A 27,844-nucleotide genomic window follows, 5' to 3' on the forward strand; every position below is an offset into this window, starting at 1 on the left:
TTCTGAATCTTTAAAAAAGCCAACTGTTCCACCAGGACTCATCAGCTCTGCATCATCTGCCTCCTAGATGCCACTAGTGACCTCATTTGTGTGAGGTGTCTGCTAAATGGAGCAGGGCAGTGACCTTCTATTTTTCATGATTTGCACACCTATACATTTTCTACTACATCCCTGAATAGCAGAATCAATTATCTTCATGACAGCTATGCTTCAGGTTTTTTTCAAACACCTGTCCAAACAAGGACATGGTCCTTGCTTCAATAAAGACTGCTATATTCTGAGTGCCAGTGTGGGAAAAGTTTAAAGCAGAAGGCTACTCAAATAAAACATCCTAAGAGGGTAAACTATCCTCTCAAGCTCTTCTATCTTCCCCTGCTTCAGATGCACCAAAATGTCCCAAGTACCTACACTTGAATATTTCTAAGAGTCATTTTTTTCTGTGGAGTCACTTTATAATGGTAAAAGAAGTGTCTTAGCTGCTTGGTTTTATTTAACTGTGTATTCTGAGCCTTCCCTAAGGGAAGTTATAATAACTTTGAAATGTGTTTTTACTACCTGCATACAAGTACAACTTCTCAGTAACTTTTTTGAAACTGAGAAAGTTATTAAGTAGGCTTCAATGGCCCTTTTCTTCTCTGCATAAGCCTTTATGGGCAAGGAATTGGCATATCAGGACACGACACGTGTCCCTTCTTCAAAGTTCAGTGAGGCAAAATATATTTCACCTGAATTCTGCAACAAAATGAATCTTTTAAGGCTAACTTTCAGCAGAAGCACATGAACAAGTAAGCAGAAAGTAAGGAGATACAAGGCTTCATTTAATAAATACTGACCTTTTGTGTATGTTTCTTTACTGTAATTTAATGCCATTTGAGGTAGTTCAGCTCTCTTGTACTGTGCAAACTTGGTTTTTTTGGTCTAAGACTTGAGAGTTTCATCAGATATGCAGTCTTTGTTATGTTGGTGAGGTGGCTGATATCAGCAAAGAAAGCTGTAGGGGATTTGTTTGTTTAACGAAATTGGTCCTCTTATGGAAAACACGCCATCTGTTTTCACTGGCATTATCCTTCCCTCTACAAGCATTTTAAAGGCACAGTTCAAACTGTGCCAGTTGTGAAAAGGCTAAAGTAAAAAAAACACCCCTGCAATTCCAGGGAACTTTGCTGTTACATAAAGTGTTTGGCAGCTGCAAGGACAGCCAGAGGTGTTCTGTAGCCCATGATCTCAGGCTGTCACACGCTTGCGCACATGCTTTGCAAAGCACAGAAGCTCTAACTGTTCCTGCTAAATCTCCTAACTGGTTGTAAGTAGCAGCGTGGTCAAGTTCCAGAGTGTGTTCTCCTGCGACAGGAAAACTACAAAGGCTCTAAGCGGCATTTCAGCTCCACCCAGAGCCTAGCTTCAGGTCACTTACATTCTGTGAGGGGAGGCATGCTGGTGAGAGATCCTAGGTGTAAGGGTTATAGAAGGTCAGGCAATGGAGAGAGAGGGGCTTGCAGGGATAGAGTGTCCTCCACAAAGAAGCAGCAGCTGATGACCCAGTCCAAACAGGTGACTTGGGCGAAAGCAGAAAAGGCAGAGAAGTGCAGAGACTAGAGCTTCCTGTGCCTTCTGTGAGGATGAGCTACTACCCCTTCCTCTGCCTGTGTGAGGGGACTAGCTCTGACTTCCTGATAACAGCACAAATGCTCATTGGAAACCCCTCTGTGAGAGGGTGAAGAACCTCATACATCTGAAGATATGACAAGTACTCTGAAATAACGCACTGGAGCAGATGTGCCTAACCGGTGGGACACTTCGCTTCATGCTATGGATGCATCTGATTGCTGTGCGGTCTTCCATCATGCCATTACATCAAGAGAGCCTGGCAGCTGAGCAGGCAGTTCACTCTCAGACAGGTCCTCTTCGTGCCTTCACTGCCCTCCTCACTCATCCAGTGAGGCAATGGTCCTGTTCCTACTGCAGTTGGTGAACTCTATAATTTGGTTGTCCTGGCCATTAGCTCAGTGTAAAATAGGGAATAATAAATATTTATTCCCTAGTTCCTAGTTACTAAGCTGAATCCTAGTCCAATGGCAGCCTTTCACAATGGTAGCAGTTGGGTTGTCAGTGGTGGCTGTTTGATAACGCTGTCTTTTGAGCTCTGAAGAGTTAATAGGGGCAGTTGCTTCCAACTTGCATTCCTAACTTGCTTCATCAGGTCCTTTCGATACTCCCTCCTCAGCCTGGGAGGAGTTTATTTTTCTGGGGAGTTGTCATTTGCAGGGAGCATACGCCACTCAGTCACCAAGCCAGACATCACTCTTCAGAAAGCTTCAATATACTCCACAGGAAGAGAGGACAGCCCTGCCTTCCCCCAGTAGTCAACAGCACGCACTCTGTAAAAGCCGGAGACTGAGCTTCCTGCAAATGAAAAGGTTAGAAATGGTCACTGTGAAAGGCTGACACCTGCGGTGCTTGAAGGATGTGGAGCAGGCACTACTTCTACAAAATGTAGGTTGGTGGAAGGGGCTGGGAAACTGATGAAATCAGTTCTGCACCCTATATAAGTGTGTCTGTGCCTGTCTAACTACGAATTATTATAACTTACTTGTGGCCAAGTACTGGCTCTTTTTCTTTGTTGCACCAAGGACATCCTCTCTCCTCATTAGGATTTACAAGCACAGCTACAGGACTGCTGTCCCAAGAAGGCTATGACATCTTCTGCAACCCACAGCTAGTAATTTCCTTTTTTTCTGACTTACTTTTCTGCCTGAATTGTGCCTTTGCAACAGGTTATGTGGGGACAGGATCAACAAAGAAGCAGATCAAGGAGCATGCAGGCTGACTGAAAACCCTCTGCACAACTCAGGAAGCAGTACCACTTGCTCCAAAGGTATGTGAGCTGATGTTCTGTGGCTCTGCTGGTTTTCATGCTGGATCCAGTTCAAAGAACACAGCCTTCACTAGCAAAGTCTTTAACCTCACAAGCAATATATGTTTTTTTCTCATCTATTTACTTAATTTCTATGTGTGCTTTAGTATTTAACTTTCCTAAAAGAATGCCAGAAATAGTGAGAAGGAAGTATCTAGCAATAAAGGCTGCTGAGATGAGACACTTCTTCCAAGCAGTCTTTCCTTCTTGTTTCTGAAACAAATAATTTCATTTGGTAGGTTCCCCAAATGCACAGCACTAGATGATAATAAATCCTTATTTCAGAGATTTGCCTTAGCCATGATTTATAGTCTCTGCTCACCTGTATAGCCTTTACATTGCAACAATAGCTCTGAACTCTATACTGCACCTACTGCTTATGCTAAGCCTTTCTCAGTCTAAGATGAGCTTGTGCTTCTAGCAAAAACCTCTCTGAATTGCTCTTACTAGTATCACTTTGAGGCAAGGTCTGTCTGTGTTTCAGCCAGCTCTGCAGCGCTTATTAGTAACACTTGTTGGACATTTACACTGAAGATTAGACCACATTTGGTTAAAAAAGCCCTCAGACATCAAAAAAAGAATACCTAAAGAAAACACCACCACCTGCTTTCAGCATTTTTCATCTGGATATGTTTCTACTGCATCTAGGCTGTACTTGAGAAGAAATGACCACAGGCTCTGGGAGAAGCTTCGTCTGTTGACAAAAATGAAACTTGCTGCCCCCTAATGTGAAACATCTAAAACTTAGGCAGCTAGTCAGGGCTAAAGAGAAAGCTCTAGGAAACAGGAAAGGGAGGGGTGTCTCCTTGGATAGGTGTTGAGAGAGCCGGGATAAACTGAATTACAGGAGGACATTTTCTGTTCTTACAAGGGAGCACCTCAGTAGCTTCAGATTGCCAAGCCATAAAACGGTATGGGAACTGGGACAGGTGACCATAATGAGAGCAGAACTGTGACCGTCCCCTTGGAGCAGATCAGAACATGATAAATGCAAGACAACCAACCCCACCATGAAAAGTAGAACTGATCTCCCACTTATTTGTGTGTTGATGCCACATCCTTAGGCAGTCTATTACCTCAAGGCTCAGTGTCACTAAGGCAGTTTGCTCCTACAGCTTTACCCCAAGAGCACTGTACAAATTTAGGCAAAGGCATGTCCAGTACCTGTGGGACTGAGTCCAAACCTCAGACCTGCCTACCTGTGAGCCTACTACCAAGAGCAGAACACCAAGCCCTGGTCATGTGAAGTAATTTTTTTGTTCTTATTTTTGCATGCTTCTGCATTAGCTACGAATAGAGACAAAAGTGCTGCTTTGCCTCTCAGGGAGCTTGCCAGGCCCGCAGCTGCATGACTCTGGTTTGTGTGACAAGGAATTTACTCTTGACAATACTCTTTATAATGTCCTCATGACTATTTGTCAATTAGTGCTTGTCCTCAAGAATAAGACTTTCACTGAGGATGTGGTCCTAAAGGAAGGGACATGCTCCTTCCCTTCCTTTAGGAGTTTCTTCAGAGTTTATGTCACCAGTTTAGTTAGTTCCTTTAGAGTTTATGTCACCAGCAAGCTACGTACCTTCGGTAGTTACTATATGATGTTTCACACACTCATGAGTGGCACTATTAACATGACAGATTATATCATAGGTGTATTCTTGCCTTACCTGGACTGTAGACCCAGAGAGTGAATATTGTGTCTTTGGCATTAATCCGCTGGTATGCTTTTCCATCTGGTGAGAACTCCACTTCAAACGTCTTTATACATCTAGAAAAGAAAACCAGACAGCTTGGTAGGTAAAATTTATAATGTGGTGAGCAATCAAATCCTAATCTCAGGGCCATTTCAACAAAGAAGGCCAAAAATAGGAACTATTCAGTAGACCCATTCCTAGCAAATGTGGGACGGCATGAATTGTCAGTATTAGGGAGAACTATGGCTCAAATATCCCACAGAATAACATGCAGATTGACTTGTTAGATTGGGTACTTGCAGCATCACAAATTGTTAAGCATCTTTTACTTGTAACCAGGGTTATCAAAGCTGAAGAGTCTAGGGAGACTGGCTTGAAAAGGATCTAAGTCAGTGCTTCCTGAGGGAGTCTGAACATACACTGGATCACCTCTGAAAGGTCACCTACAGAGCGTTTCCATTCCAGTGCAGCTTGCTGGAGCAAGGAACTGTAGGTTTTCTCTTCCAGCTCACATCCGTTACAGGCATGTGCAAGATCCCACCTAGGCACCTGCTGCTGATGGAACTGTTACCATGGATCTTGCTGTCTGCCATGCAGAAGGCAAGTCCCTCAAAAATGCCATTGGATGCTGGTGAGCAACAGGTAGATTCCCTCGCTCAGATCGCAACTTAGTCAGGGTTGGTTTCCATAATTACTGCATGTAGGTCCTACAGTTCAGGTTGCCAGACAAATGCACTGTAGCATCTCTCAACAAGCAAGTAGTCATTCATTTGTGAACTCATTTCACTTTGTAGGACTGGTGGCAACTTAGGGAGTAATGGGCTGGGAACTTGGTTATGTCCATTTTATTTATAAAACCCACTTACTTTGACTTTACACATTCATCATCCCACAACACAATGACCTGCCCCTTTGTGAGAGGGATCAAACGAACACCGGTCACCTGTCCAAAGACAAATGTCCATGTAAGAAAACTGTACATACCAATCAGATAGGTCAGATTTCTGTGTTCATCCTTCCTAATTATTTGCTTTGATTCTTTCCATGGAGACTGGGGGAAAAACCAAAATTCCTGGCTCTGTGGCTTGTAGCCTATCTCTCCAACCTGTTAATCTTGCAGAAGACCTTCAGAGGGTCTGGGCACCACTGTGAATATGGGTGGAACTAAATGAGAAGATACAGATGTCCAATCTGCAACAGCCATTATTCCATTTTATTTTTAGCTACTAGTTACTAACAGGAGAGCTCTTGTCAAGCCTGGTAGCACATGATGTGATATTAAAGAAGACACTGCACTTTCCTGTACCACATTATTATTTTCTTACTGTGGCTAAATTTGCATTTATCTTAGTGATGGCTGCTATCACTTGCTGTGGAATGCTTTTATCTTGAATTATGCCCTGCAGAGCCTTCTCATCAAAGGAGAAAAGAATTGTTTATTTACTACTTTTAACAATTAATAGGCCCAAATGCTAGTCCAGCTCTTCTTAGTAAGACTTAAATCAGGAAGCAGTTCTTAATCTGGTAATACAAAACCTACTTGATAAGGAACTGATCTGGGTCTTGCACAAGTGTGGATAAGAAAGACTGAGGGAACAGGAAAGTCTTGCTTCAGTGTCAGGATGCCACTTTCAGGAAATGGGTATGGGCCTGTGGCCACTGGGTCCTGTGAAGCCAAAGAGAGGTGTTGTGAACAGTCTTTCATTACAGCACCCAAAGGCCAAATGCTACATCAGTGTAAAGTGACTGTGAATTTACTGAATTTACTGTGTAAATTTCAAACAGAGTTGGTGCTGTTAAGTGGCTTACAGTCATGAAAGTGCTTCCAGCTGGGAGACTTTTCTACCTCGCCTGTTTTCCAGCCTTCAGAAAACAGAGGGTTTGCCCATCTCACAAATCGGGTTGATCACAAATGAACAAATTTGTGCCCTTAGGCACCATCTGTCACTTTTATTGACCTCCCACGGATGCCTTTCATTCTAGTGGTCTTTATAAACCACACCACTGACTCTTTCCTGTGGATTCCCAGTGTGCAGTGAAAGCTATTGCTAGCGGCAACAGCCACTCCACTGGTCTCTGAGGATGAGGTTTCACCAGATGTCCAAAAGTATCTAAAACCTTGCTGCTACCCTGTAGGAAGATCTGACAGATCCTCTAGTATCCCACAGGCCTTAGTGGGCTATGATGACTTGAAAGAGAATATATAACATTGTACTGTCTATGGGCCCCAAAGGGGATAAAGGTGGCCTCCTTTATTTTAACCCATGTGTCTGAATGCACAGGGCCACTATAAAGAGGGAGCTAAAGTGACAGTCTGCTCACATATTCTTACGAACAGGAGGTTATCTGGGCATGGCTTTTCTCAGAAGGGAGGAGTCCTCAGATAGGTCTTATGCCCCAGTCCCCTCTGGGGTGAGGAACTGGTGAGGATGAGGGGAAATTGCTGGCCTCCCTGTGAGGCCTTAAGAGATTCCAAGTGTCTTCTCAACTTGCCCTGGGCACTTTCTACCTCAGGGAGCTGTTTTTTTTCCTGTTATTGAGGTGGGCTTATGTCAACTCTCTATTGCAGCGATTTGGCTCTTCTGTAATATACACAAGGCCATGTGACTTATTCCAGGAGACAAACAGAAAGGGTCTCAAATCTCACAGAAGTTTCAAAAGTAAGGGGGAACTTGCTTTGGAGCAACTCTGCCTCCTTTAATTAAGGGTAGTACAGTAGCAAAAAAGCTGATCATCTACATTTAGTCTCTTGCATAACATAAAGCAAAGGTATCAGTTGTGTACCAGTGACATTTCTCTGCGTGACCGCAAGTGCATTTTCATATGCGTACGAGATGCATGCCACTGGAGGCTAAGGAAATTTTGACTACCCGAGCCAATTTCTCGTCTCTTCGGCTGTAGTTAACCAATTCACAAGTACTTTACTCATACAACACTTCAAGTAAATGCATGGTCGTACCTCAGCATCCCTTATTTGCCAGAACTGTTCTGGGGAAGGAAAGTCAGGGCTTCCTAGCTTTTTCCACTTCAGGTAGGGATTGGTTTGGTTGTTATCCAGGTAATATGTCACATACATCAGCTCTTTAGGATCACAAATGAAAAGAAAGTAAACTCTTTACTTCTTTGTAAAAAGTAACAAGAATAAATTTAGCAGAAGGTGTTTTAAGTCTACCTTCTCAAAAGTGATTTCAGCACTTCGGAGCCTAGCTGCCACTGGGACGTCACAGGGCTAGCACTCTTAAAAGGCTCTACAATTTTATTTGCCAAGTTTAAATTTCAAGCTATTATTTCCATAACAAGGATTGAAACCTTCTCATTTTTTGCACAGGTGCTGCACACATTTGTTGGACAACTGTATCAACTGTATAATCATGTAGTCATGTTGGCTGTCTCAGAGTCACCCCAGCAAGGGAACTGTTGCCTGGCAATATCTGTCCAAGAACACTGAGATTAATAGCTTTCCAAAAAGGTAGCACTTGCAGCTGCTATTAAAGGCAAGGTCAAAGTGCAGGCATTAGGAAACAGCCTTTCCTAGAAGAGCACCATCATATCTCAGAAAATCTGGGAGTGCCCAAAAGATGAAAGTTAGCAAATGAAACTCACTCTTGCAACGAAAGGCAACTCAGCAGAAATGTTTCAGCAGATATTCTATCCTAAAGATCAGTTGTGTGAGCTCCCTACATGATGTTCATTTACCTCTAAGTTTGGGGAAGTGGGTGGTGTTCACTGTGATGGTGCTGATGTTGGATGAAGTCCTGTTATCCTCACTTGAATATATCAGTAGGGTGGCTTGCCAACTGTCTGAGGGTTGCATCTCACTTGGGGTGTGCACAGATGCCAGGACACCAATTGTGCTGTTTTGAGTGCATTCACCTTCACTGCTGTTCACTTCCGCAAAAATCTGCTTTTCTCCTTTAAAAGATGTGACAAGTCTGTAAGCATTACTAATAGTCAGTCCTGTATTAGCCTCTGATACAGAATGGGTCAAAACATGGGGATCTATATGTTAAGTTACATTCTAGCTTACTTTACCAGGTACAGCAATCAGTCAGGCTTATTTTACAACAGGAGAGCATGCACATACTACAGCAGTTCTTAGGCTCAGCAGTTCAGCTAGCAACATCTAACCACGTAACAGTGAATTAGGATCTTCCTTTAGTATGCTGCATGGATATTCCAGCTGTGGGAATTTCTTAGACACCTGCAGCCTGATGTGACAGCACCAGAGGGAAGAACCAGTCAACAAAAAGGAGTGATTGGCATACAGAGCATATAAATAAAGCAGTAAACTAAATCAGATGGAAAAGAGACAGTCAGGAACATCTCCTGAGATATTAATTTCTCCGAGGAAATCAGGTTTCATTTTCTTAACACATCTGATAAACAGAGGGTAGGAGAAATATTGCTTTTATCAATGGTGAGATGGCTGGAATAATCTCTCTTAGACAAGAAGCTTCTAGGTAGAAAAGTGCTCTTTAATTGAAGTATTGAAGTGCTCTTTAATCAGTGGTTAATATACCTAGCAGTGCCAGCAAGCCCATGACAGTCAGCACTGGTTTCCGCACCATCTGGACATGAGGTGGCTTTGTATTGTTCATTTGAAAACGTGCTGTCAGAGTCCGCTGTGTGAAGTAATGGGGGTAGTAGCTCAAAAAAGCATTGTCATTACTCAGCAGCGTGTAGTTGATTGTGTTGTTGGCTTTGGAAATGAGCAGGTTTTGATGCTGGATGATTACCTGCAAAGTACAAAGATGGAACTTCACCCTGTAGAAAATCCAACAAATGCATGATACCGGTACTTTTAAAAAAATCTTAACAGCATATTGATAAGAGCTGACACTCTGCCATTTAGAAAAGACCGAAGAACTAAACTGTTCCTCACAACTCCTGGAGAAACTATTCTTTAGATGATACATTAATCACTGGAAAATTAGAAATATCCACATGGTTTTGCCAGTAAAAAGTATCTGAAATAAGTATTCCTAGTACTCTGCATAAATTATTAATGTATTTCCTTCTCCTGCACTACAAATGATGCCCCCCTGTCTTCAATATAAAATTAGTAATCTGGATTTGCCATCTGAAATAAATTTAAATGGTTCTCCAATTCTAAAACTACTTTGTACCCATTACACAAGTGTCTGGGATATGGTGCTGGATTTTGCTCCTCAATGAGTCTTTTTAACATGGAATAACATGGAAATAGTCCTTCCAGCATTTAACTGGTTGGTGTGCTTCTTTCCTGCAAAATGGCAGAGCTCCCAAGCTGTATGTTTACCAGATTGTGCCTAAGTATCAGAATCGAACAGAAGGCTGACAACTGAAAAGGTCTCTTAAGTGTGTCCCTGAAGGAACATGGGGCTCCAGCTCCTATCCACCCAAGTGTTAATTTTCCATTGGATGTGTCTTTTTTCCTCCTTTCATGCCACCACGGCATTATAAAGACTGTTGTTTGCTCTCACAAACCCCTGCAATGCAGTCGGTGACTTACTGCTTTGGAGAAGACTGCTTTTGTATGCAGCTTAATGGAGCTGGGAACCTCTGCCTTCACAGGAGCAGCTGCTAAGACATACCTTGTTTCTGGGTAACATATATGTTCCCAGGTTTGGGAGTTACACGTTTGCACAGGAGCACTTGGACTCTGCACACTGTATTAGGTAGTGGCTAACAAAGCAACAGGCCTGCAGTTCGGAACGACTGCTATGCAGGTGCAAGAACTAGCTTGCTCTAGGGACAGGCTACAAGTCCTACAGGGGCAGGGATGCTGAGGGTTCTTTTAAAAAATCAAAAGCAGTAATTACTAGCAGCAATTAATAAAACCATGTGTACAGTCATTATTTAAAGCCAAAGAATGGGCTTTTGCTGAGAGCTCAAGGGACTTCTTAATTATACATGATAACTCTTGATGAGATAAACTTATGATGGAGCTGATAAATAATGTTTCGCCTAAGTGAGGTGACAGCTAGCAGTAGTGTAACATGAAGAGAAGGTTGTGTGAGAACAGTCTTAGCAAGTGGATCTAACTGGGGGACTGCATACTGACACATTGTCCAACACATGGACAGCTAGTTCTCAGTTGGTTTTATTTAAGGGGTAGATGAAGAAAACTAATACAAACTGAATAAATCTACTGATAACAGACTATTCAGCGAAACACCAATCAGGAACTCGCCATTTGTTGGAACTATTATTCTGAGTAGCTGCTTGAAAATTGACTGTAAGTCTACTTTTGCAACTGCATTAACTCATCAGGAGACCCTACTGTGACAAGACTGTCAATGAACTGAGTAGTTACCTTTACAACCATAGCTGCATAGGTCACATCAGCTCGCCACAGTTGTGGAATGGACCATCCAACCATTGGATCTGCTTCATCATTGTATATGGCAACAGAAGCAAAATTTGGAAACAGCTTCTGAATTCGTTCAACTGCTTCTACTTCTTGTTGCAAGATGTAGAGAGAACTCCCACTTCCCTGAAACAATATTTCACATCTGCTTAGTGAAAGTGAGCAAACAGTAGTAAACACTCAGACATAACATACAGCCATAAACACATTCTGAAAACATGCTCTTGGAGTCCCTGAGGAGCTGTAGGACAGACAGCACTGCTATTTTTACCTAATCCATTACAGCATGTGCTGTTTGCATAAACTTTTCCTAGAATATAAAAAAGAAAAGCGGTAGTGGCATTGTTTCCCGCTGGGAATTACACAGACAGATGTTCTTTCAGCTGAAGTCTTGCAATTGAACATCTTCAAAGTTTCCTTAGAACAGGCAACACTGCTTCCTGCTATAGGCTGGACACTCATCTGGAAATAAACTTCATAAATCAGAATAAAATGGAATTTGGTCTGAACTGACTAAGAAAATAGCCTTAAACTGAAATCCTGGACTTACCTTCTTATGGAGAGAGATGTAGTCCAGCCTTACACCAGTCTCCCCTGTGAAGAAGTTGGTTCCATTGTAGCAGTGACACAGAAGACTCCAGCATATGGGTGACTTGGGAAAGGGGTGGAAAGAATCCCCAGGTCCTCCAAATTTTAGTAGAGGACTGGCTGCTCTTAATCCTTCTGAGCAAGCATCATAATAGTTGAGAAACCCTGAAGTCCAAGCAGATGCATGTATCAAAGATGATAACTCAAAACCTTGATCTAAAACTACATGGGGATGTCATTACTCTATTACTGCATTTATTGGCGGTACCTCACAAACTGGGGCTACTCTGTCCTATGCACTGACAACACGAGAAGATATCAAAACCTCAGCTGCATTCACAAGGTTCTTCCAAAGGTCTCGTAAGGACAGGTTCCCAAAGCATGCATCTGTCAATGAACAGTTTTCCTCTTACTTCACCCTTCACCCCCTTACCTCCACTAATCTTACTTTATATCCAAATATTGAACTGCACCTTCTAAGTGTAACTCCTGTTCTGTTTTCCCTGTTCTACTACCCTTGTATTTATACTGATGTCCAAGCAGGGAACAAAGCGTAGTCAGTAACATGACCTTAGCAAAACAGACTAGGTAGACCTTTCACATTCCTTATCTCTCCTGTCTACCTTATTTCTTTGACAGCATCTCTCCTTTTTGACAGTCACCCTCCACCCACACCACACATCTGTCTCACATTACTACACTAGTAGGGGCTCCAAAACGTGCTTACCTTTCACTGTCATGGACACATTGTCAAAGTCGTGGTGGTCTGGTTCATTCCATGTTTCAAAATTCCATTTAGCAACATGTTCCAATCCATACCTATCTGTAGGAGAGGCCTCATTTATCAGTGAGCTGCATATTCAGACCATCCTGTCAATTAGTCAGTGATCCAGGCAATCCTATCAACTAGGGCTGCAGGTGAGGTTCAGCACTCAGAGCTACAACAGGGTACAAATATTACCTATTTTTAATAATGAGGAAAGTGCAATTTTGGCAGTTTCAAAATGATCTCTCATTTTTGATGAAATACATCAATATTTGAAAAAGGTGAAAGGCCAGAGAGAGGTGATGTGAATTACAGCCTTGTGGTTAGGGCACTCACCTAGCCTTAATTCAGATTGAGGCTTCTGTCTTACTAGAGATACCTGAAGAAGGCATGTGGGAAGTATTCAGGCTATCATGTCCTAGTGCAAGCTGGTGGTTTACAACCACAACATAACAAAAAGTCAGTCCTCAGAAGCAGGCCAAATGTGTTACCCAGAACACATTTAGGATGTTGGTCATGGATCAGCCAAAAAAGGGGCTATTATCCTACTGTCTGTTGTAGCATGGTTTTTTGACTGCTCTGTGCTGAAATCCAAGGTCTTGAAATTGCTCACAATACATAGAACCTTTTGAGGTAGCTAGAAGGGATTACAACAGAGTAAGTAACAGGGTTTTTTTTTCTTTTTTTGGAACTTACCTATGTATCTGTTGGCCAGAAGTGTAATTAAGTTTCTCCATCTTACTACCTGTTCTTTATCTTCAAAATCTAAAAAATAGCCTGATGGATTCCCCATCAATTCAAATCCTAAAAAAGACAGAAAAGATTGGTCTGGGGTTTTTTGTGTGAATGCTATCTCCTTTTGATTAACAAAGGGGTTATTGCATTATCTGAAACAAGCATCATTAAATGGGCTTTGTTTCCTGTTTTTACACATCCCCACCAGGACTATTTCAGATTTGATGGTGCTCACACTTGTTACTGACTAATGACTATGATAATCAACACTTAAATTCAAGGCTTAGAGGGAACTTTGAACAATGGATGTTTGCAGAAATTCAAAGGAAGCTATACCTTGAGTATCTGCTTCTCTGGCCCTTTTAGGTACATGTTAATGGGTACAATGCTTTCTCCTCTTCAAGAGATCTCCTTTCCCAATTCAGGTGTCTCATTCTGTTTTTGAAAGCAGTGTAAAACCATTTGTGTTGTCTAAACTGACTACTAGTGTTTTGCTCATGCTCTTTACATTTACAGGGACATGAGGTAAAGGCAAGTAGGAATAGAATGAATTTTTATCAAAAGCAGCTTCAGCAAAGCTAAGAATTTTCTGATGATTGCACGATATGGGCAATCAGATGTAGCAAGTTGTGGAGGCAGGGAGCTGCGCTTACCTGGAATTAGCTTATTTTCCCACAGGTGATCCATAAGGTTATCCAAGGCAGTAAAATTGTAGTGAAGTTTCCCATTCATCACTCTGAAGAACACAGGTAATAAAAAGTACAAATTTAAATGTCATAGCAAAGGTGGAACTTGGTTGTAGATAATGGGTCAGATGTTTGCCTTCTTTTGACTCTCAAAATTGACAGGTAACTAGGGTTCTTGGAATTGTACACAAACTTCCTTCTTCTAAAGTAATGTTCTCCATAACCGAGTCATGTTCCTTGTCCAAGCCATGTCCTTTTCCTATTCCAGCAGCAGCAATAGAAGCAATATAATGAACTTGCTTGCTGGATTTTGATTTTTTAACAAGTTATTCTTTGCTGAAGTGAAATTTACCTAGATTACTTTTTGGCTAAGCTTGTTTTCTCAGTTTCCATTTGATTACCTACTGCTAGGTCAGCTGGTTTTCATCTTGTTTCATATGCAGACTTCTTTAATGTTCTCTAAATTTGCAATACATAATACAGCTTTCTTAGTAGAGCTTCTTATGGGTTTAGGTCCGGCTATGAATTAACTTTGTATCTTTCAAAGAATGATGAATTCATGAACACAATATCTGTAATTTTTATTTCATTGTTAGCATTTGATTACTATTTCTCCTGTATCCCCAGGATCTCAGGCTGCATTCCTTTTACCCAGCTTTGAATTTGTGTGTTGAGAGACTTAGGAGTAGCCCCATGATGCATCCCCTTGTATCAGTTAATCCTGTAAGAGTGCAAGTAGTAAAAATTGGGCAGGCACCTGCAAGGGAAGACTGGCATTCTTTTACCCAGGGGGTGAAAACTTGCATTTGCATTTGTATCTATGATACATTTGAAGACACACTTTAAATTCCTGAAAGGCTTCTCTTGCCTGGTATCCAGTGAAAACAAATGTAATGTAGTATGTGGGCTGGTGTGTGATTTCCCTTAACTTCTGAACTTGTGACCTGCTTTAACTGAGAAGTTTCACCAGTATGAAGTGCCAAATAGGAATTAAAAATGAACTTCTGTTGACAATATTCCAGTAGTGTGATTTACTGCCATTTGGCTCAAGCCACAGGCTTGGCCTGGAGCCCAACATCTGATCTCAGTATGCCCTGAGCAAAAGGCTTTGTAAGCACCCTTGAGGTAAGTCCAGCCCCAGTCATACAGAAGGGCTGATTAGGGTCTTGCCAGCACCCCTCAAAGCTGATTTCTCCAGCCTTGTCAGAGTGCTATACCTAATTTCTCTGGTATAGCATAGCCTGAGCTCTGCCTCTGCTGTCTTGCCTACTCTTTCCTACGGACCTTGCTACTGCCTGGGTGGAGAGGTGTACAAATGAACTACACATGCAATATCCTAGGTACGATGGGAGGAGGAGAGACAATCACTGTCTTGATCAGTGCAAGCAAGGCATGCTGGGCACATAGGATAAAAAGTGAGAATGAGGCAGTCAGCAGATCTCTTAAACCAGTGCTGGGCTCTGTGCTGAGATTCACAACTTGTTTCTTTCTGTACCTTCCTATGCATTTCTGAACCTCTTAAACTGGCTTTCTTGCCAAGTGAAGGTTTCAATGAAGAACAGGTAAGAGCAATCCCAAAGTTCTCAGAGAATTAAGAAAGGCTGACAGAAATGCCTAGCAAATAAAGAAGGGAACTGTGCAACCTGAAGAGGACAAAGTGCCATCAGCATCTCTGACTATGATCTAGAAGAGGAAAACAGGACAGGCAAAACAAATATAACATAAGCCATATTGACTATACCAGCTCCCCATGTGATATAACCAAGCACACAATCTCAGCCCCAGCATGGTCACACTCTTCTACCAAAGACCTGAAGCTGCCTTTTCTCTTTTAAAGTACGTCCTACCAGCAAAACAGAAATTGTCATATCTACAGCCACGGAAGGGCTCACAGTTCCTGCCAGAGTCAAATGGTGCAGCTGTGAAAGAAGCAAATAGTAGAAAGTTCTTTATTTACTTTAGTATCCATAAGAGCATTTTAGAAGTTACTACTGAACTAAAGAATGGCCATTTGGAATGAGCTAGGTTTTGGGGGGTTTTTTGTTTGGGGTTTTTTTTTGGTTTTTTTTTGGTCAGATAGAGCTTAGAAAGAAAGTCTGGCAGTCCTATTCCAAAGTTCAGGAACAAATATTTTGTTGCAAAAGGTAGCTCTGCTCCCTCAGATCCATTAACTATTTCCAGTTGTACCCTGTGTTCTATTGAAATATTTGCTTACATGCACACTTACAGTCAGTGACCATAAGAATGATTAACTCTACTGTCTTGTAAAAACTTGATAATGCCATTTAGATAATAGTAAAGGAGCTACTGTCTTCCTGACTCCAGTCTAAGGTCTACACCATACTATGTGAAAATACACAGGTACATAAGGCCGCCTATCTGAAACATGTACACTTAAGATCCCAGCACATTTACGTTTCCTCCTGTATCAATTAAGTAAAATTTTTAAAACAGAATGCCATTGCCATCCAGGACTGAAATAATGGTACACAAAATCCTGTGTTATGTGTGTAGGTGCAGAGGCACTTCTTATATCCTTTGGCTGACCTGTCAGTTCATGAGAACCTTTTCTTGCCTGCAAATGATTAAGCAGTGTGCTCCTATTAATAAAATGATTACTTGACGATAGGATTGCCACTTTCTCAGATCTTGACCTTACGATTACCCATACGTCTTTTCTGTTGTGAAATTGATGGGGTTTTTTTAATAACCTATACAGAAACACTAGAATTGGGGCGGCATGGTTGCATGCCATGCAGTGTCTGGAAGCCATGCTTACTGCAGTGTGTGAGGCACAGCAGGAACCTCACAAGCTGGTATTATTTACAAATGTTTTGCATAGGAAGATTGGCTCAACTGTCAGACTGTTACCATGAGTGCTATAAATATAATTTTAGAACATTGAAGACCACATCAAAACTGTTACAGGCATGTGACAAGGTAAATCCCTGACCCAGAACAAATTGACTTGACATTGCCAAAGTTGTTTGAAACAGCTTTGTACCTCTGCCTAGGACCTGCTGGTGCAGCACGGCGTACCTATGATTGGTTCCTTGGTAGCAAGCCCACTGAATTTTACAGTCTTCTACCTTTTTTTGGCCTGCTCCCCTTTTGATCCCTCTGCCCATATGTCATGGTTTCTAGACACCACTGTCCTCACTTATGAACACACAGAAGGCTATGTCCTTGTCATTTCATGTGAGTGCTTGCCAAACTAGGATTGCTCATCGTTGGCTGTTGGCTATTTCTGATGTGGAGCAGCAATCATTGTCCTGTTTGTGTCTGGCTTTCACATGTTCCTCAATTGGGCTTTTTCTAAAAGACTTGTCAGATAAGGCCTTCCTCTTCCTCAGTCATAACAAGCAACTACACCAAAGCACTGTCATCCTGACAGCAATGCCCTGACAATCCCCAGGCCCAAGGCTGCCATATTCCACAGAGATTCCTGCCTGCCAGGGACATGTCTTTCCAATCTTTGTCACAGTCACAGTTCCAGACCCATTTGTATTTGCTGCCTCTTGAGAGCAACAATTGTGTTGCAAACATGAAGAGCAGTACTGAGTATGGAAAGGAATCTGCTGGCTGTCACCAAATCTTGTTGCTCTTCCTTGGACAGGCTTGCTTTGTGGGCCATCCTTTGCTGCGTCCAATGTTAACAGCTTTCCACTTGCCTCCCTTTACTGGAGTGAGGCTTTTCCAGTATGGAGGGAAATTCTTTTCAGGTACATAGGCAGCTACCGGATAGCTTGCCAAAGTGTTTTAAGATAATAATGTTGTGCTTCTTACCCATGCCACTTTCAGCCTACTCCCATTCACAAACTTAATCACTTGGGAGGGCAGGGGTAAGCTGGCCTTGGGTGTCAACACCCTGCACCACAGCCGGATCTGCTCTAGTTAGCACAGCTGTGGATACTACTCCTTAGGCCTACAGCTACAGCTTACCTCCTATGACCAGCATCTCCTGCTTCTCTTCTGCCCTGGGTTGGTCCTGTCCAGGGATATAGTTGCACACCCTGGGACACAAGTGCACACACAGACATTGGACCAAATATCTTATCTACAGAGAAGAGAGCAAGAGAAGCACAAGCAGGGAGTGTTTCCATTGCAGATAAACTTCAGCCAAGTATTGAATCTCTGATAACACATCAAGTTAACTTTATCAAACTTCATTGTAATGTACTGAACAACAAAATTTCCTGGGGTAGGAAGCCTGCGGCTGACTCATCAGTAGGTCCTGGCTGGCGTAGGGACTCAAAGGTAACATGCAGGGTGACCATCAACAGAGCTATGCCAATGAAGAGAGTTATGTCTGGCCTAGGATTGATATGATTGGGAAATATCTGCATACTAGCATAGCACCTTTCTCATTCTGACATTCTCACTCAGCTAGCATGGCCTCCCTTTGCATTTCTGGTGGACACAGTTACCACGCAGATCAGAAGTTAACGTAATCTAGCTTACTTTCACCAGTGTGTAAGAAAGACCCTGTCCCATGGGAGGTTTCCTATGTTAGTCTCAGAGAGAAGTGAAAGAGCAGTCTAAGATACTACCCTGCTATGGTGTTTGCTGAGATAATGATCATATTATACCACTATTCATTTGACAGAGATGCTTAGCTGGGTGCCAGACCATCTCTGTCCAGCCTTGAAAGCCGGCTCCTGCAAACATACACTCCCTTGGCCATGGTGTCAGGATGTGGACCAATGGTAACATGGTCACTATTGTTCTGATGAGCATAAATATGCGTGATAATTAAATCCCCCCCTCAAGAGTAAACAGGTGTTGCAGCAGGTGACTACTATCAGGAGCACCCTTAGACAGAGTGTCCCAAGGAACTGCTTACTCTCTTTCTCGAGTCCCTGATGCTGTTTTAGGGGTTACAAAACACTGGAACCGACAGATGTGCCTGTCTAACTTGGAGAGGAACTCAGTGTCCAGTGCCAAGATGTTCACCGGAAAGAGGTAGGAACAAACACCAATGAACTATGCTAGTTCAAACTCTTGCTGCTACCAGGTCCTCCAGAAGGAACTGCCTTCAGAAGCAACTGTCTTACTTCTTTAGCCAGGAGACAAGGCTGTTGAAGTGACAGTGAAGCACGTAAGCTGTGAGCACAGCATCTGAAAGGTGAAGGTCAAAAGCTCTGGATAGGAAATGTCAGCAAGTTTATCTTTTCCAGGAGGGCAACTTGATGTCCTCCAAGTCCCCTTTACAACACAAAAGGATCCTGCCTCCTTGTGTTTCACTTACTTTTGCAGCTATGAGGAATAAAATGAAGCCAGTTTAAAGTTCAGGCTGTTACACAGACCTTGTTTGCTCCAAAACCACCATTTGTCTACATAAGCGTCTTGTTCCGCGGAGTACTTTCAAAACCTCCAGACCTTAAAAGTAGGTCCTAAGGGACTGTGAGCACTACAGAAATGATACCTCAGAGTATATGAAGGGCAGAATAGCCCTCATTAGCATTCACCTCTCCAGAGGTTGCCTTCTCAGCAGTTACTGCTTCAGGTTTTCTCAATGTCAAATAGCAAACCCCTACTAGATTGGTACTTCAGGTTTAAGCACAAGATCATTAATGAATAACTATGAAACCAGCAGGCTCCCGGGTTATTAATAAACAACACTTCACTCTTCTGAATTCAGTGGAAGCTGACAATAAAGTGCTCATTCAAACCAGAACTGGCTTTACCATGTTCTTGCTCCATTCACTCTCGCTTCCTATTATCACTACAGGAAGTGATAATTGGCTCCCTTCCATGAAATAAATCCCCATATCCCAAAATAACCACAATCACTTGACATTCTGCAGGTGCATGAACACCGCCTCTTCCTCCCTGGCAGTCTCCAGGTAAAACAGAGCCTGTGCTTTTCACACATGCATTGCAGACCAAAAACCTCATTCACAGGCTTTTTCAAAGTTGCAAGGTCAAAGCCTACTACATCCATGCTAAAGAATTGGCATATTTTATCACTTCTGTGTTTATTTATTAGCATGAATAAATCTGCACTTGCTTCTTAGCTATATAATTTCTGTGAGTGAGGACTGAAAATCTGCTTGCTTTACAATTATGGCACAGCTTCTGCACAGAGGCATAATGCCAAAGACTTCAGCCCATGCTGGGCCCATACTACGCATAATTCACTCACCCTACAATATAGATGAGTCAGCCCAGCAATACTGGGTGGATGCATTACAAAACCACACAGCTAGGCAGTATCCAGCCCTTGCTGATGTCACAGCTTGTCACAGTTAATCTGTCCACACGATACATGCACAAGAAGAAGAATGGGTATGAATTTTTGTAGTTTAGGAACAAACTGGCTTCAAAAATGCAAAATACAACATCTGTTATTTATTGGAAATCACTGCCTCTTCTACACACCAGCCAAAAGGTGGTACATTCAGCTGAATATTTTTATTTTTTTTAAATACGTAAAAATAGAATTGCCTTTGATTTTTACAGCATCTTAATTAGCTTCTTTCCTCTTTGAAAAATCAGTGTGCTTTGACCTTTACCTTGCAAAGCAACTTACAAAATCCTTGTTGTGATCTGGCTAAAATTCACATGCACAGAAGTGCAAGCAAACAATGAATGCTTTCAAGCTGATGCTAATCACGGCCTATGATTTTCCATTTCTTACTCGGCCTGCTTTTGTGAGCACAGTCTCAGCCCTTCTTTGAGCAATGAGCACGCTGTGTGTGAGGGGAAGAGAGAGAGAGGCAGACAAAGCATCAACAGCTTCCTGTGCAGAGGTGAGTTAGCTGTCTAAGAAAATACTGTTAGACTGTTGTGTCTCTTTCCCCCCACTTCCCCTCTTTTAAAACAAATTCAAGATGTAAAAGGAGAAACGGGCTACAGAAGCATAGCAATTTAAGCAAAGGCATAAGGTATTTTAGCATCTGGCCTCTCCAGATACTCAAACATATCCAATCAGATCATCTAGGCATGGATAATTTAGACCGTTGTGAGATCTTCTTGTGATCCCTTATTGAGATCTGTTATGTCTACATTCATGTATGAAGGGAAGTAATCAAATCATGGTAAAGCAAATACAGCAGGAGGAAATGCTTTTTGACTGATTTTTCACTACAAATTTAAAGGCTCGAGTCAGTGATTGAAAAGTAGGCTTAGCCACTATATGCAAGCTGGGCTGCTAGAGGTCACCTTTCTTTCTGATTGAGTTTAATGTATTGAAGTGATTTCCTCCTGCATAACACATGGCTACAAGTAAAATGTTCATTGTGGTTTTATGCTGTCCTTTATGATAGAATTCCAAATAGTGTCATGTATAAGCAAAAGTTTTGGAAAGAGGGGATAGGGAGACTATACCCATAATGAAGATTAAAGGGTGACTTTCCAGATGCACAAGAGGAATGATGACCAAGTGCTAAAACTAGCTTGCTTGGAGCACGTAACTCCTTCTGGCATCGCATGGGAAAGCTGTAACTAAACTTTTCTTTCCAAGCAGAAGCAGAACTGTTCTCTGTACGCATCCAGCATTCTAATTCAAGCATCCAGCCTAATACTGCACCTGCAGTAATGAGTCTTCCATGGTACTTATTTGAATTACTCATTCCATTTCACAGTACTGTTATTGTCACTCATTCATGTTCACATCCTTATTTTCTGTTTATGCTCCTATTCTTTTGCCTGTTAGCTGTATGTGGAAATACATTCCAAAAGTATGTGAATCCAAATCTAGCACAGGACATAGATTATTTAGTGTTCTGTACTAACACAACAAGCAGCTGGAATGATCGCCCTCCCTGCTGCCGAACTTGCAACAAGAACCAAATTCAGCAATGCTGTACTTAGTCTGCTCTGTACATCCAGCAAGCACCCAGGTTGCTCAGAAGTTCCACTCACATGCTGTAACTGGATATGAAAATTTACATTAATGCACAGCGTGCTACTTTTATCAGGTGTTTAACTTTTTCCATCTTATGGTTCTGAAAACTTGTTTCCATGTGGTGAGATCTATACAGAGGGTGTGTAACGGGACAAAGCAAAAAACACTCTAAGTAAACAAAAAACATGGAGGTAAATACTGGAGGTATGAAGATCTGCAGCTAGAATTCTCAGCTGATTTACTTCTCTAATGTCTAAAGTACAGATAACATATGGTGTCTGATGAAGTCCGGCTGCTCCTTGATCTATTTGCATGTCAGATGTACTTTCAGGTGTGTCTTTCTATACAAATCCTTGCCTGCCCACAGGCAACTGTATGTCTAACTTGAATATACCATTTAATTGCAAAACAAAAAAAAGGAGTCTTCACTAAATGACACAGAGTTCATTTCCTAATTTACTGGTGTTTAATAACTTATGATGGTGAAAAGGCACAATGAATATGTCATCCACTGTCTTGCTCTTAATCTTGCAGAATTCTCATGATGAATGCTTTCTGCATACTTCAGACTGACAAATGAACCCTATAATCCAATCTGCAGAGAGCAGCTCTTTAAATGGCATCCCCATGTCTGCTCTTAGCTCTTGAATATAGAATATAGCAAAACCTCTTACAATTAAGGAAGTGAAACTAACCAATCACATTTATACAGTTTTCAATGAGATGCAAACCTACATGTCTCTCCAAACAGAGAACTGATAATTCTATTCTGAATGTGGTTTTGGCAGTACAATTTAGGATAATGATATACAATTAAATATGGCCGTGATAGCTATTCCACTGCATGGCATTTATATTAATGAATAACCTTTTTTCTTCTTTCTTCCCCCATCCCAAACAGCTTCCACTAATATGAAAATTACATCCCTTTTCAATATAAAAGTGCATTATATTTTGTACTTATAAAACATAAACATTTACCTCACAATGCAATAAGAAATCCTCCATTATCTTTGCACACCGAAATGGGTTTTGAATATTCAATTATGATTACACATGAATTCAAGGAATGAGTGAAGAAGCTTCAGTATTCCTGAGAGACTATGTTTGCTACAGTAAATTTGCCACTAAGATTTATAAATATCAGTAGTAACATTCATCCTAAACCAATGAATAAGCACGACTTGGTTCCACAGTTCTGGCTGTTTAGGGATGAAACAACAGGCAGTTTTGTTTACAAGGCAAACAAGCTCAGACATTTTACAGTCAATGGCAGCTGAAGCTATATAATGTCTTACTAGGCATAAGATTTAGTAGTCGAGCCCCATCCATGATCTATTTTAATAAAAACACTTTTTCAGAGGACACAACTCCATTAATGAGCATGGACAGCTCAACACTGTCCATAAGGACAGTTCCACAGGCTGCCTAACCCGGTCCCATTTAACACAGTGTTATTTGCCTAACCAAAGGAAGTATACAAAACCCCTGAAACTGTTAAAGCTGTCACGACTACACTTCCATTTGATCTCCACATAGTGCAACTGGCTCTATTAAAACATAACAGCAGGGATGAGTAAGAAGGCAGAGCCTCTGTAATGTAATGATTTTAAGCTTATCTTCTACAACTGTGATTACACCCTACAGGACAAAGATTTTTTCCAGTCCTACTATTTATTTACATTATCTCACTGTAAATATCACTGAAATACTATCATTGGACAGACCCAAACCATATCACAACAGAATTTCTAATCTACTCTTGTAGAAACCTGTGCTCCTGAGGAACTGTGCTACTGTGTGCTGATAAGAAATCTGTTGTGGAACTACCACAGCTCCTTTGTGCCTTTGGTAAGTGCTGATCAATTGGTTCTATGTTTGAAGTGGGAAACAGAAGAAGGAATGCATAGTAAAAGATGGTCTGTCTCAGTTTTGAATATACATATTTGCACTGAACTTTGAAGATCTGAGAGCTTCTCCTGCAGCAGGGACTATGGAAGATTTTAAAAAAAAGCTAATCAAGAACATGTCTCTCCCCTCCCATATAAACATCCTTTTCAAGTGCATTGGACACTTGCCACAGCTAGAGAAGGAATGTTGTGGATGCTTATTTTTATTTCTCCCATCTTTCCTATTACATAGCAACCAAATGTGTGCTTTTTAGGCACATCACCTGGTCACTACGGTATATAGGTAAACTGTAGACTAATTGAGACTTGAAGGCACTTTAAATAATGCAGATATTAGGCTTAAGTGTTTTTTATAATTTACGGAATTTATGAACTTCAAACGCACAGTAGGAAGAAGGCTATTAGATTTGCACTATCTACTTCTGAAGATTTGATGTTATTGATTGTAGTCCAGAAAACAAACACTTCTAACATTCCCTGTATGATTAATTTAGCATTATTTTCTAAATATATAATGTGGTTATCAGATATGAATTTTATGTAGTCATGCTGTGAATTGTTCTGACATTTTCCAAAATCCTCAAGTAAATGTATCAACAAAGCCAAATATATTTTATCTCTTTACAGCATTTATTTCATAAATACCCTTTGGTAGCTTTCACTTTTAACCTCGTACTTTTCTTAATCCAGTTAATATTAGGCACCTGTTCATAACAATAAATACTAAGGACACAAAGGAAAATCACCTGTAAACTCTCAATTACCGGTCAATGGTAATCTTTCTTTTTTTTTTAAACGTAGTTTGTAGTCTTAAAGCTAGGTGTTTCATTGCATCACCTCTTTTGGTTATTTTGGCCAATTACCACTATTTCTTAAATACACAACTGAGCATTTGACATGGAAAGGCAGTCCTTTTAGAACTTAGTCCTGCTTTGTTAGTGTCAATGGAACTCAACCAGCATGCCAGGAACTGCTCACTCAGAAATTATCGTTGGACTGAAGCCTTGGTGAAGTGTGAACCAGCATCTCCATTAACTAAAGCACTGATGAACCTCCTGCTGTCAGTACTTCTGAGAGCTAAGTAAGGCTTGTTCCTCATAAAAAGTTTCTTCAAAACTAGATTATTTTCACTACTCCTAGAGACAGAATAAGAGACTGTTTCATTTTGTCATTTTTTTCCCCCGTGGAATTGTCCTATCCAGAGATATTCAGCCTCAGTACAATGGTGCTGTGCCTAAATAGTGTTCACATATTTTAAAATTAGAAATTGAAATGTCTTTTAAAATTTCAGAAAGTGTTATTTTTAGGCTAACCAGGCAAAACAAAGTTACAACCAACTCTACACTGTAGGGGTCAAGTTATAATCTGAACATCCTGCAGTACTCTTAGGAGCCTGGTATTGGGAAAAGTGATGGTGGAGAGAAATACAGAGAGTTCTCTTTCAAAAATATGTGAAGTGGGGCAAAACTCAATTATTCTGCAAATTTTAGGATTGCAAATACTAGAAGTTGCAGAGCTTCCAAATACTGAAAACGTTGTAAAGGAGAACAAAGCAGGCAAGCTTACTTTGGCCCTGATGCAGGTGGCATGAACATTTTAAGAGGTCATTAAGAAGGTAACTCTTGGTTCTAAGAATTAGAAATGGAGTAGTAAAATGGATGTAGTAAAAATGGAATAGTAAAATAGATGAAAAGACAAATTTGAGAGACTGAGTTTAAGTCACTTTATCTTCAAGAAAGAAATACCACAGGCCTCGAAAATAAGAAAAGCCATAAAGCCATTGTCTATTCTGTGGTGCACAAAACCAAAGAGACACACTATCTGAGTGCCACCAGTATGCAAAATTCACTATGCAGATTAATTGAACTACTGTTTCCCTTTTATTCTAAAAGCCACCTTGGGAATGGCAAAGGGACAGGAATGCTTGACAAGTCTTTCTACAGAAAAGGAGCAAGAAAGAGAATTTTACTAAAACAAAGTTCTTCTTTCGTTTTTGGGATTAGAACGTCACAACTAATGTCACAAAGTCTGAGTTCTTGGTAACAGCCACTAGTTTGAAGAATCCATGACCAGTTTAGCATCGCAGAGGTGCGAAGTGCTTCCCTTTTGTTCCACCCTCATGTTGATGTTTTAACTTCTCATTTCGATAATTTTCATGTGGTTTTTTTATTGTTAAAGCATAGCAAACAACTTTTTGCAGTGGGATAAAAGATGAACCTGGCCCTCTGTAGACATGCTTGTGCACTGCAATGCCTGAAAGCACTCCTAACAGGGAAGGAGGAACCTTCTTTTTCTATCCAGCAACACAACCTTTTTCAGGCCTTGCACCTCCCACCTCCCATTCTCATTGCACGGATGTTCATGTTCTTCCTTGGCTGAGAGACATACACATCTCCTCACCCCTTAGCTTGTAAGAAAACTGTGCAATTCCTGTGAATCCTGGACTTGCGCCCAATCTCTTAATCTACACAGTTTAGTAACCATTAAACACTACCTATCACCTTTGTCAAGAGGAGATGGAGAATTATTTGTCATTTGGATAGATCTTCACCTATTCAAAGAGCTAAGGTAACAGACAGGGGACTTAGTCATTCATACACCTCACAAAGAATGAACAGAAAGTCAGTCTTTATCCTGCCGATCTCCCTACATTTCACAGTTCTTGGTTTACACATGAACAATAGAAATCTTGTCATGAGAACATGCTGATGTGTAAGAATGGAACTCTGACCTCCACCAGTCCCATTCTGTGCGCAGAGCAGAAGGGTATTTATTCCAGCTTGCAAAACGGACAAATTCCAGGCAAGACTGCAGTTCTATTCTCACACCTTGAATATGTAAAAATCAAAAGCTAATGCTGTATAAGGATTCATAAACAAGATAAAATCTCAGATGAGAAGCAGCTTCAAAGGTCAGATATGTGCTAGCCTGAACTCAGCATAATGTTGGTTCAGCATTAGTTAATTAATAATCTTACACATTATTTAAACTCAAATCCTCAGCGAGTGCTGCATATATATATCCAAGGCTTCTGAGCGGTACAAGTGACAACACACTACCAAGCAGCAAGCTTAAGACTCCATAACTACCCATTCTTCCCATGAGGAGTATTTAGCTAACAATTATCCTTTACACAAATAGAGCAATGCCTGACTGAAGCCTTTCATTCATTCCAACATGCAAAACCAGAGCTGAACATTCCTGTCAAAAAGCTATCCAGGTAAGAGATTTGCTTCCCTTCTCACACCTCTGAACTCAGTTTTTGCTCATTCTTTGCCTGTTTTGAAAGTGCAAAACTGCCTCTTTTCAGTTATTTTGCACACTGGTGTTGGTTTTTAAGTTTTGTCATTATTCTCTTCTTCATAATTATTTCTTATAAGGTAGATAATGGGCAAAGGTTTGTAAAATATGTAGTCAGCTGCACCTGGTATGGAAGTAACGTTTCTGCAAACTCTGGTCTAAGAGTTCAAGACCAGTCATTTGGCTAGTTTCCATCTATATGAAGCTTATCTGGTTTTCAAAGTATTAAATTATTATTAAAACTGAGCATTTTTAAAGTGTTAAAAATATGAAAGAGGGTTTTGAAATACTGTCCTTATTGTGTGTAGTAAACCCTAGATAGCAGGAAAGGCGAGAGAAAAAAACATGCGAATGGAATATCAATTTGTTTTTCTCTACAACATCTTAATGTGACTAAACAAAGTCCAGCAAACCCACAAGGCAGAAAACAGAGCTTAGTGTTTAGCTTTGTGACTGATTACTTAGGTTTTCAAAACCTGACTTGAAAGACATTTTTAAAAACACACTTTTGGACCAGCAACTTTTCCAAAAGCAAGCAGTCTTGTTTTTTGGAATGTTCTTTGACGCCACAGAAAATTCTCTTTTTAGTGGTCATGCCTCTCCCGAAGAATAATGCTGTCTCACCTTTGACTGCATGTCAAATAGTCCCTGGAGAACCAGGGAAACTACTTCATCATTTATTTCCAAGGTCTGATCATTCCCAAGGATTATCTGATGGGTAAACCTTAAAACCAGCTGCTGGCTGACTGTCTGAGTACTACTGCAGCCTGCTCATCTCCTCTGGGACTGTTACACATCTGTGTCTGTCATCTTACTCACTGGGACACTGTCATCTCCCATCCTTAGGAAAAAACAAATTCCATCTCAGCTGCTAGTGAATGCAAGCATCTGGAAAAATTGCCTTGGAAATGCCAGATTAATTTATAGCTGGAAGCAGAAGTTGCAAACTGGAGATTTTGATCAGAAATACACAAATCTAAAAGATTGCTTGACTCTCAGAATAACTACTTAGTATAGCAGTGTTAATTTGTAGATCCTGCTTGAGAAGCTGGCTGCCA

General features: G+C 41.1%; 1 protein-coding gene across 1 annotated transcript; it reads right to left on the bottom strand.

Annotated features, from left to right (window-relative positions):
• Positions 1–2,004: 2,004 nt before the first annotated feature.
• Positions 2,005–13,800, bottom strand: IDUA (iduronidase, alpha-L-). The gene is made up of 12 exons (XM_010155833.1): positions 13,695–13,800; positions 13,003–13,110; positions 12,268–12,363; positions 11,503–11,705; positions 10,899–11,078; positions 9,123–9,339; positions 8,300–8,515; positions 7,563–7,684; positions 6,144–6,269; positions 5,470–5,546; positions 4,577–4,677; positions 2,005–2,403 (listed from the first exon to the last, which is right to left on the bottom strand). The coding sequence occupies exons 1-12, from the start codon at positions 13,771–13,773 to the stop codon at positions 2,306–2,308; spliced, it is 1,623 nt and encodes a 540-aa protein (XP_010154135.1). The 5' UTR covers positions 13,774–13,800; the 3' UTR covers positions 2,005–2,305.
• Between the last annotated feature and the right edge of the window lie 14,044 nt (positions 13,801–27,844).

Source organism: Eurypyga helias, unplaced genomic scaffold (assembly GCF_000690775.1).
Source record: "Eurypyga helias isolate BGI_N326 unplaced genomic scaffold, ASM69077v1 scaffold52500, whole genome shotgun sequence".
NCBI lineage: Eukaryota > Metazoa > Chordata > Aves > Eurypygiformes > Eurypygidae > Eurypyga > Eurypyga helias.